This window comes from Acanthopagrus latus, chromosome 17 (genome assembly GCF_904848185.1).
Source record: "Acanthopagrus latus isolate v.2019 chromosome 17, fAcaLat1.1, whole genome shotgun sequence".
NCBI classification, from domain to species: domain Eukaryota; kingdom Metazoa; phylum Chordata; class Actinopteri; order Spariformes; family Sparidae; genus Acanthopagrus; species Acanthopagrus latus.
Genome location: NC_051055.1, coordinates 7318249 through 7328931, shown reverse-complemented (window position 1 = coordinate 7328931; position 10683 = coordinate 7318249). Strand labels below are relative to the sequence as shown.

General features: G+C 44.5%; 1 protein-coding gene across 1 annotated transcript; it reads right to left on the bottom strand.

Moving 5' to 3' along the window:
* Positions 1 to 2347: 2347 nt before the first annotated feature.
* On the bottom strand, positions 2348 to 9053 carry prdm13 (PR domain containing 13). The gene is made up of 4 exons (XM_037074666.1): positions 8886 to 9053; positions 7219 to 7350; positions 6951 to 7071; positions 2348 to 4780 (listed from the first exon to the last, which is right to left on the bottom strand). The coding sequence occupies exons 1-4, from the start codon at positions 9051 to 9053 to the stop codon at positions 3291 to 3293; spliced, it is 1911 nt and encodes a 636-aa protein (XP_036930561.1). The 3' UTR covers positions 2348 to 3290.
* Between the last annotated feature and the right edge of the window lie 1630 nt (positions 9054 to 10683).

The following is a 10683-nucleotide window of genomic DNA, read 5'->3' as shown; positions in this document are numbered from 1 at the left end:
CGAATCACAGTAATTCAGACGTGCATTCACACACTGATGGCGTCGGCTGATGTGCAGGGTGTTCGGGGCTCTGTACCCTTGGACACGCAGACCAGGGGAATCGAACCAGCGACCAGCTGTGTCAGTTGTCACAATGCGTGTTGGAGGGATGGGAGATGTACAAGATCTGGTCGCGTGTATAACCCAGACAACCTGAGGAGCGTGAAAGGAAGAAGGTGAAGAGATATGCATGTGTTTGTGCTCCTGCTGTATGTGTCCGCGAGTTGAAGTGGGGCTTTCAGTGTCATTACCATGACGCTATAATAAACAGAAGTGGCAGAGACAGATGAGGCTGAATGTAGTGGCGCACTGTAGGCAGATTTCACTTCTCCACAGATAGGTGCAGCGCGCCATGCCAAAGGCACACCTATGTGTACTGCCTTTGCATCTTATGAAAAAAAAACAGTGTGGGAGGTCCGCTCTCTGTTTGCCCGTTGTGTTTATTCTACTCTGTCACACCAATGGCACATCGAGGAGGTCGAAATGCAAGCCATTAAAACCACACAGAGTCCTCGGAGCGCCGCTGGAATTTCAATCTTGACTTTCTTGATTGACTTTTAATGCCTTCACGGGAACATTCCTAGTTCCTATACAACTGACGTCTTGTATGGTTCGCATCATCATGCGCAATTATCTTTCCTGACCTCTTTGATTTCTGTTTAAGGCTCGTTCAATCTTGGTTCTCAAGACCGACTCCAGTGAGATGCCTCTGCGGGTTTAGATAGACATGTAAAGTACATTCACCCTAGTGCTGGATGTATGTAAAAAAAAAAAAAAAAAAAAATACATACATAAATGAATAAACTTAAAGGGGCATTATGTAGTTTTGGACAAGAAATTTAAACTCAGAATTTTTATATTTACTATATTACTGAGGCAATAATACAAACAAAGAAACATTTTTTTTTTTCGTTGACTGAAACCCAAACCCAAACAAGCTGGTCTCAGAGGAACACTGTTTGAGGCTGGAAAGGTGGCGGGGTCCACCAAATATAAACAAATTGAAACAATATGAACCTTTAAGGTCTGCTTGTTTATTTAGTTTATTCAGCACTTTATACACTCAAAAATTCAGTGATGAAGATCCCTCTCTTCTGGTTAAGAAATCTGTCTTTAAAACTACACAGAGCACCATTTTAGTTACAGTGCTTACGTATTCCTGTTTGATTCCACTGTATACTTCATATCCACTACATCAATTTGACTTTACAAATCAATTTTTTACACGCAAAACAGACGATGGGCTTATAGAATATGACACATTTTGATTTAAAAAAAAAACAGTTTCAAAACGGCTTCAAAATTTAAATCAGCTCCATCAGGACATCAAAAATGTCTCTGGCACATGAATGCATGATCTTACTGCGGCCAACGTATTTTAATGTTGTGAGTGGAATCTGCATTTCTCTATTGCCATTTTTTTTTTTTTTTTTAGTCAAGTGAAGGATCTAAATACTTGCTATCTGTCAAACTTAGCATGATGGCTTGAGGGTGAGTGGTAGGGAAACTGGAGATAGTTTATTTAAGGAGAAGCAAAATCAACCGCCTGGGCTTGTAATTGTTAATAGCATTGCTGTTGTTATCATTATATCATTATTATTATCATCATTACTCTAATTATTAAAAGAAGAAGAATATGATGATGTTGAAGATGATGATGACGTTGACGCCTACAGGCCCGACTGACTGAGGGCCGATGCGGATTTATTATTGCGCCACAACCGCAATTTAACACTTCTGAAAGAGAATCACATCGTCTGTGTTTCACCGCGCTCCCAAAGCTCTCTGCATTTAAAAACATGAGGCAGAGGAGGCTCTCCAGCTGGAACCGGATTGGACATGAAACACGTAAAGAGAAACATGAAGATAAAACAAACAAACAAACAAACAAACAAACAAAAAACGTCAACGCCATTTCTGATATTTTAAATTAAATTTATTCCAAAAAAAAACAAAACAACAACAAAAAAAAAAAAAAACAACGACTTAATGGACAGGAGAAAAATATTGTGCTCATAGACAGTATCATTTATAAACAAACGTATACAACACTTCTCCACTGAAATGTGAAATATCATACTTTACACGTCTTTACATAGGCTAGAACTGCAGTCAGTACAATTTTCTTTCTCTACAAATAGTTCCTTAAATAAAGTGGATGCTGCTGCTGCCGCGCGCGCGCTTGTGTGTGAGCAGCGCGCCTCGGTAAGAAAGTGCAAATTCTAAGTACAGCGTGTTGTTGGGTGAGGCGCAGGGAACCCGGGTCCTTTTTTCTTTTTCTTTTTTTTTCTTTTTTTTTTTCTTTTTTTTTTTTTTTGTTTTAATGGGAACAAGTTGGATCCTAATCATCGTGACGCGTCCGTGTTGTGTTGAAGTGAGATGCCCATTGCTGTCTTTAAAGTGCAACTGACAGTTTAGGAGGGAATATGGAGTTGTTGCGAATCTGTTGCCCCTTTTATACACAATAAAATGAAATGAAATAAAAGAGAATCGTGTTCTCTTTGCAGCTCATAATCACACACAATGCGCCCCCATCCAGTCTGAAGGAATGTAGTGCTCCTTTTTTTGTTTTTTGCTTTTTTGTTTTGTTTTTTGTTTTTTTGTTTTTTTGGATTAGGCCTTTAGTTTGTTTGCTTTTGCAAACCCATATATGCTTTTTTTTCAGGGGGAGACGTTACAAAACAAAGTTCTGTTACCTTTTTACACCGCTAAAAAAGGAAGGGAAAAAAAGAGAAAAACGTATTTGTAACTTCACCTTCATAAATCATTTAGTCTCATATTCAGCCTTGAAGGCTTTTCCCTCTTAAAGCAGGAGTGTCAGTGATGTTGGATGAGTGTTCCTGTTTTCTGTGCAGTTGCTTCGATTGCTTTGTTGAAGTGTAATTACTCTGAAATGCAGCACGTAAAGACACGTCTCCACTTGTGTCAGAAAAAAGATTTCAAATAATGGATTTGTAATTCAGAAAAAAAAAAAAAAGAACATGTCGCCGACAGCCCTGACAGACTCTGTTTTAACCAAATACCCAGAGGATCTTCCACCGACCTGCCCGGACAGCTGGATTTATTCTTTTCAATTGAATATGCTACAACGGAACAGCGGGGGGGGTTAAAAAAAAGAAAAAACACAAGTCCCACATTTTGTCTGCGAATTATTTCGTTTGGAAACATCTGTAAATGTAAAAAGTCAGGACTGTGTACAGATCAAGAGTCAACGAGCAGTGTGTGTCTCTCTGTGTGGACGTGAGAACGCCTCAGTCATTGTTTTTGCTCGACTCTTGGTCGCTCTGGTCGTCGGTGAAGCACACGTCCACGTCACTGTCATTGTCGCTCTTGTGCTCCGCGTCCTCGAACAGGCCGCCCGGCTTGTCGTCCAGCTTCTTGATGCTCTGCCCGGGGTGTCTGGACTTGACGTGCCGCTCCAGGTCCCGCCTCCGCACCAGCACCTTGCCGCAGAAGTCGCACCTGTAGGGCGTGTTCCCCTCCGCGTGCAGCCGGATGTGCTTGTTCAGGTTGCTGGGGTCTCCGAACGGCCTGAAGCACACTTTGCACTTGAGCGGCTTGTAGCCTGTGTGAGTCCTCATGTGGATTTTCAGGCCGTATTTCCTCGAGTACAGCTTGCCGCAGTACAGACACAGGTGTCCCTTTTTGGGTTTGCCGGAGCCGGGCGTGCTGGCGCTCCCGGCGGGCATCGAGTCCAGCCTCGTCCGGTTCTTCTCCGCGGCGATTTCAGACAGCTGCTGAGTGTGCATGGCGATCTCCCGGTCGATGTTGGTGATGGAGCCCAGGTCCTGGCTTATAGGGGGGGCGCCAAAGTAGGACATGGACTCTGGGTACTTGAGGAGGTTGCTGAAGTGGAATTTCAGAGGATAGTAAGGTGAGCTGTACAGGAGCTCCCCGTTATAGACGGTGAAGGGCATGAGCGGTATGTTACAGTCTCCGCCGTAAGTCTTGACACCGTCGAAGTGAGGGAGAGAGAACCTCTCGAAATGGAGTCCAGGGGGCATCTGGGGGTACCGGGACGGAGACAGGCCGGAGTGCATCCGACTCTCCACGTGCTTAAACGCTGACGTCTCCTCCACGTGAGGCAGCAGCGGGAAGCCTCTGATGGCGTTTGTGCACGGCACCATTGGAGATGAGGAGTCCACGATTGCAGGTGCGCACTTGGGAGGGTGGCTCCCTCCCCCGTTTAGAGTCTCACCCACGTTACGGATTGGCTTCATGTTTCCGATCAGCTTGCTGAACCCCAGGCCGCCCAGCTTCGCGCTGGCGTCCTCTCTGGGGGCGTCCGCGCCCGGCACTTTGGAGATGCCGGTCGGTTTGAAGGCAGAGCGCACGCCAGGGTGGAAGCCCATGCTGCTCAGCACTGAGGATGTGGCGCCCAGGCTGAGGATGTGTCCTTGGTTTCTGGCCGAGGTAACGCTCATGTCGAGGGCCCTGTCCTGCTCCTCTGAGCTACTTTTCTTCGACAGTCCCGCTTTGTTGAGAAACGGCGAGGAGGTCACGGCCCGCCTGCCAGAGTCTGAGATGGAGGAGGTACTGTGGCCGCTCCTCGGAGAGGTGGAGGTGTTGGGGATGTCTCCAGACTTTGGTGACCTGCTGAAGGTCTCCGTGCCTCTGGCCTGCTCGCTGCTCACAAACCCCCGCCCGTTGCTCAGGGCGCAGTGGAAGTGAACGTGGGCCTTGAGTGTGTTCGGGTATTTGAATATTCTCCAGCAGTACCAGCAGATGTACCTCTCCTCACCTGTAGAGACAGCAACAGGCACGACATTAATGATCAGATGGATGTGGGTCATTAAGTCGCACAGCACAGCTTGAGGCCAGATCATTCTAATGACAATATACATCAGTGTATCTAATATATCCTCGTGCGTAAAAGGCGAGGGCGGCGCGTAAAATGCAAATAACAGGTTTGGCAACCTGTGGAAAAAAGACCTGCGAGTGGCAACACAGACAGGTGACCCCTCTTCACCTTTAAGCAGCATAACCACATACATACATGCATGTATTGAATAGAGGGTGTCATAGAAAATCCGTATATTTTTCACTGCATTAAAAACGAGGGATTTTTACGCGGAACCAGAGCGATCTAACGTTGAAAATGTCCCTTTAAAGGGCATCATGTTCGCCAGTCACCGCTGCGGCTCACCTGAGAGTTACATTCAGACATAATGGCTACGATCCGCTTTCTAAGATCTGGTGCCAAACGGTAATAGACACAGGAAGCCATTTCAATGACCCCCAGACGAGCACTCGGAGGATAATATAGATGTAATGATTTTGTAATCCTCATACGGGCCATTGTTTATGATCGCCATCAAAAGAGCAAACGCCCTGCCCAATCTGGCGCTCACAAACCGATGCATTGAATGCGGGACTTTCGCTTTCCCGTGGAAGTGACAGCAGCTGTGGCTTGAAATCGCAAGTCCCCAGAAACAATGGCCGCGGCCCATCTGTTGACGCCTCATAATGGGAGCGAGCGTATGTCCAGGAGCGCACACGGTGTGTAGGGCCGGAGAATCAGGGCAATATACACCCCACATAAAAGTTAGCATTCATTAGGCCACAATACCTTGACGCACCCACCTAATTTACCGTGAAGCACTTGTTTTTGAATTTATTTGCTTTTGAATACATGAATATTAATGACACGGTGACATTTGTTAACCTCCGTCTCGCAACTGAATCGGCAGCCTCCTCTTCTTCCATGGCCGCCGAGGCACGTCAGTTTCTGCTCTTAATTGCTTTTTTTTTTTTTTTTTTTGGTTTGGTTTTGTTTTTGTTTATTACTTTTTTCTTAACCGTGATTCAAGCACCCTAATTAATTCATCACAATTACCCCCCCATGCAAGTTTGATATCATTTCGAGCGTCTACATTTTACACTTATTATAGTTAAGAGGCTCCTCGAGCCCAAGTAAAAACGTGCAAATCCAAAAGAAAAAAAAGCGTCGTCATTTGCTGGAATTCAACTCGAAGATTATGTTGATATTAATCTTTTGTTCTGCCTTTATTTAAACGGATTACTTCACGAGGAGCTGGTGTTCTGCCAAGATTATCGGATAATCCCCAAGCGCTGACGCCAAATTATTATTACGAGCCCCAACAAACAGATTAGAGGGTTCCTAACACAGACTCTGTAGGCATGAGTCGCCTCTTCATATTCCCGCAATCGAAATTAGAATTTAATTACGAGCAGCATTAAAGAGTAATGAATACTAAACCTTTTATCTTTCTTTAAAACAGACCCAATCATCGCGGGCCCGCAGCACGATTTCCTTTATTGAACGAAACGAACGAAAGTCGTTTGTTTTGTTTTTTTTCTTGTCTCTCCATTTTTATTCAGTGACAAAATGTCGACGTTTCTCTCGATCCTTCGTTAAATGAACCAACGGATGGCCAAACGTGAGTAAACAGGCCGCCCGAGGAAAAAAGCAACTTCCAATCAATTTCCATCTCCGAGCGGTAAAGGAGACGCGTCACGGCTATTGGCAGTCATTTAACTGCGCGCTGATGGAGCCCTCAACACGTCGATGTCGTGTCAGTGCCAGTCCTCACTGTTTGTTGACGGACACCAGGATTAATAATGATGATATTGAACATTGTTTCCCGCAAAGAAATACTGAAAACCGGCTGAAATCCTATTTATCTCTCAACGTTTCTGTTATTATTATTATTATTATTATTATTATTATTATTATTATTATTATTATTGTTGTTGTTAATAATGATATTATTAATGTTACAAGTATAATCCGTATTGCTCGACATCTGCTGACATCGTAATTTGACTTTAATTTCCTTCATTTAATTTTCCAGACAAAAGGCCCCTTTCTTTAAAACACCATCCTCCTCCTCCTCCTTCTCCTCCTTCTCCTCCTCCTCTCCTGGATCATTATTAGCAGCTTCCTTTACCTTTCTCGTCGTGCGTGGGAGTGGCCGTGGTCGGGATGTCGTACCACTGGGCCAGAGCGTTGGAGTACCAAACGCTGAGCTCCTCTCCTGCCGGGATTTCTCTCAACACGCGGTAGAAAATCTTCAAACAGAAAGAAAAAAAAAAAAAAAAAAAAAATGTGTGTGGAGGGAGAGAGAGAGGCTGGAGTTAATTCAAGTGTCCAAGAAGGTGGTGCGAAAATAAATCTGCCTGAAAGATTGATATGGTAGGGGGGGGAAAAAAAATCACCTGTCCGCCAGGTAAGTCCGACACAGCCTCCAGGTTCTGCTCCTGGCTGTTCCTGGCAGCGCGGATGAATCCGATCCAGTCTGGCACGGGACAGCCCGACTCGTCCACGAACTCCCCTCGCACCAAGCGGATCTGAGCCGGCAAGTAAACGATCAGAATGAGCAAGAGTGTGACGGTTGACAGTGTGAGGAGAGACATCAGCACCAAGGCCACAATAAAGCGGTCTTAACCAAAAGGCTATCTAAAGACTCGGAAACACGCCGGTCTTGTTTTTTTTTTTTTTTTTTAAGAAATGGTTTTCTTTTTTCTTTTTTTTTTTTGTCTTTACAAACTCCATTTAAGAATCAAGAATTTTACGCATGCCTTCGTGTATTCAGATTTCATCGAACGAACTTCCTCACAAACATCCTGCCCCGGCGGACTTGTCCTGCTTTATTACCTGGAGGTGCTGCGGCCACGCATGACCGCTGCGCGCTTAATGCGTCTTTATCCGCTCTGCTGATAATTTACTAAAGAGAACGACACACGGGCCTAATTGAGTTGATATGGGAAACGAATTTGAAGGAGTGTCAGAGCGTTTCTAAACTGTTCAAGGACATTAAAGATCGAAGCGCGACATTTGACACAGAGATTGCACCTGATGATCGCCGGCGGCCCCGGGGGCCACGCATTTAGACGCATCAATCACAACCCGCTGACAGCTCCAACAATAACAGGGTGCGGTTATAAGATGCGTTTATGGCCGCAAAATTGTTCACTCCTCCGTGTGTGGAAAATAATGACCCGCTGCAAGTTGGATTTGGATTTTTCAAGTTGTTATATTTTAATATTTAATGCGTGAAGACTTTTATTTCCTCTCTATCGTCTGATTCTTTCAGCGCGCTTCCGCCACACCGCTGTTAATCTAAATGATCACAGTTTAGTGACATGAATACAGTTTGGTTTCATTTTATTTATTATTATCAGTATTATTATTTTCATTTCCCCTGGCCTGAGGCTGCGGCCCGGCCTCAGTGGCATCTTTCTGTGGCCGGATTACATTAACATTAAACGGCTCATCGGGATAACAGGCCCGCCAGGCAGTGAAATGTGAGGCGGCTGAGGGCATGAAATCCCACACAGCAGACCCGGGTCGCCCATTAGGCCGGTTAAGTAGAAGCACAGACTGACAAGTCGGCCACTAATGGAGCTCAATTATTTCCAACCTGACAGGCCAAACCAATTAATAAGCGAAGGCCCGATGGAGTTTGACAGTGCAGCTTTAAAATCCAAAACCGATACGCTCGTCTTTAATACTGGACACGCTTTCATTTACTGGGGGAAATAAAATTGTGTTTTTGGATGTGCAATATTTAAAAAATATATATACATTTTTTATTTTATGATCGGTGGTTAAATTTGCACGCAAAACCAAATGCAGAATAGTTTATTTCTTTAAAAAAAACTTTTTTGATGCAATCCTGGGATAAATTAATTGCTGATGAATAAATACAAACGTTTAAAAAATATATATAGCAACGGAACTTAACCCGCAAATATTTCAAAATATGACGCATTTTTGTGCTGCACACTAAAAGCATTTTTAAAATGAATTAATTAATTAATTCATTTTAAAAAATCAAATATTTGCCTTAAAGTTAAAGTTTTTTAAAGTGCTCTAAACTCACCTTCTTTTTGGGTCCAACTTCCTTACGGTCCGACACGTACTTCCCGAGCTTGAAGATGCCCGGCACCGGTCCTATCCGGAGCCCGGCCGGCACGCTGCAGTCCGCGAACACACTGACTGTGGTGGACGCCCGAGTGGCTTGCATGGCGTGGGGTGAGATCAGAACCATGAAGACTGATGGAGACCGAGTGGGAGAGTGCAGGGAAGAAGAAGAAGAAGAAGAAAGAGGAGGAGGAGGTGGAGGAGGAGGAGGAAGAAGAAGAGAGGATGAGGACCGGCCGATATCCGCCCTCCAAGTGACGCGGTGGCGTTATGCACTCCGGCTTTTCTAGTGATGGTGCAGAGGCAAGGTAGACCCCCCACCACCACCACCACCACCACCACCCAGCCCGCCCCTCCAGCCCTCCGCATCCACCCTCCACCCCTCCAGACCTCTCCAGCTCAGGATGCAAGTGTGTGCATGTGTGTGTGCGCGCGCAGAGAGGTGATGCTGTGCTGTAAGGTAGTTTGGGGGGGGGCGTCCCTGAGTTTGCTGCAGCAGAGCAGGAGTGTGTGTGTGTGTGTGTGTGTGTGTGTGTGTGTGTGTGTGTGTGTGTGTGTGTGTGTGTGTGTGTGTGTGTGTGTGTGTGTGAGTGAGTGTGAGAGAGTTGGGCTCTCCCAGCAGCTGTGAGGAGAGGGAAAACGGGCCGGCCTGGTCACATGGAGACTTTCCCTCACCCCGCCGCATAATGAATTGCTCCAAAACGGTCAAGAGACACAAAGGGCCAGGCGACCTTCCCATCCCCAAAATCCAATTTGTCAAGGGCAGAGAAAAGAGGGTGCAGAATCAAAGGTCCAGAGCGACCATTAATCCTCAGCATGTGGCTTTGTCCTCCAGACAGTTCCGATATTTTAACTGACAAATCCACTGTATAATTTCTCCATAAATCCTCACCCTTTCCCATTCTTCCCTTTCAAGCCAGGTTTTTGGAAATCAGTGGCTACTTTAAATCTACTTGGCTGGCATTCTTCGGGGTTTTATCCACTTCAAAGCGCTTTATTCTGCCTCCTCCTTTGTGTCCTTAGTGTAACAAAGGGAGCAGGAAAGTTTAGAGGACTTGTTAACTTCTATTGACTCTCGGCGTGTGCCGGGTTGAGATCAGGCAGGTACTCAAAAGGCAGAACCACCAGCAGGAAGCGAGGGAGAGAGAGAGAGAGAGAGAGAGAGTAGAAAGTAACCGTGGGGACACTTGTGGTTTTCTTGTCTTCAGTTCAGGTGTGTTCTGCCGCATTCACGCGCGATGGCAAGAAATATGAATACAGCTATGCAAATTATTTTATTATTTTTTTATAGTGACATCTTTTTTCATCTTCTTATTTTCATTTATGTGTTTTTTTATATATATATATATAATTGCTGCCCTACGAGACAGGACAATTCACAACATTACATGTACAAAAGGTCTTTTACAGGGGAAAAAATGCGACAGATTATAAAGAAAAACTGAAATAGTATTCTGAAATAGTAGAATAGTCAATTTGAATTCGTTGAAGTCAAAGATGACGTCCAGGATATATATATATATATATATATATATATATATATATATATATATATATATATATATATATATATATATATATATATATATATATATATATATACCTCAGAATTTCTTCATGGATTGATCACTCTATACTATACACTCCACGTCATATATATCATATAGCTCCAGAAGAAGATCCAAATCAATGATTGGAAGACAAATGACTTCTCTCACTGGCGGCCTTCAGTCGTGATGAACACTGTGATCGGTGGA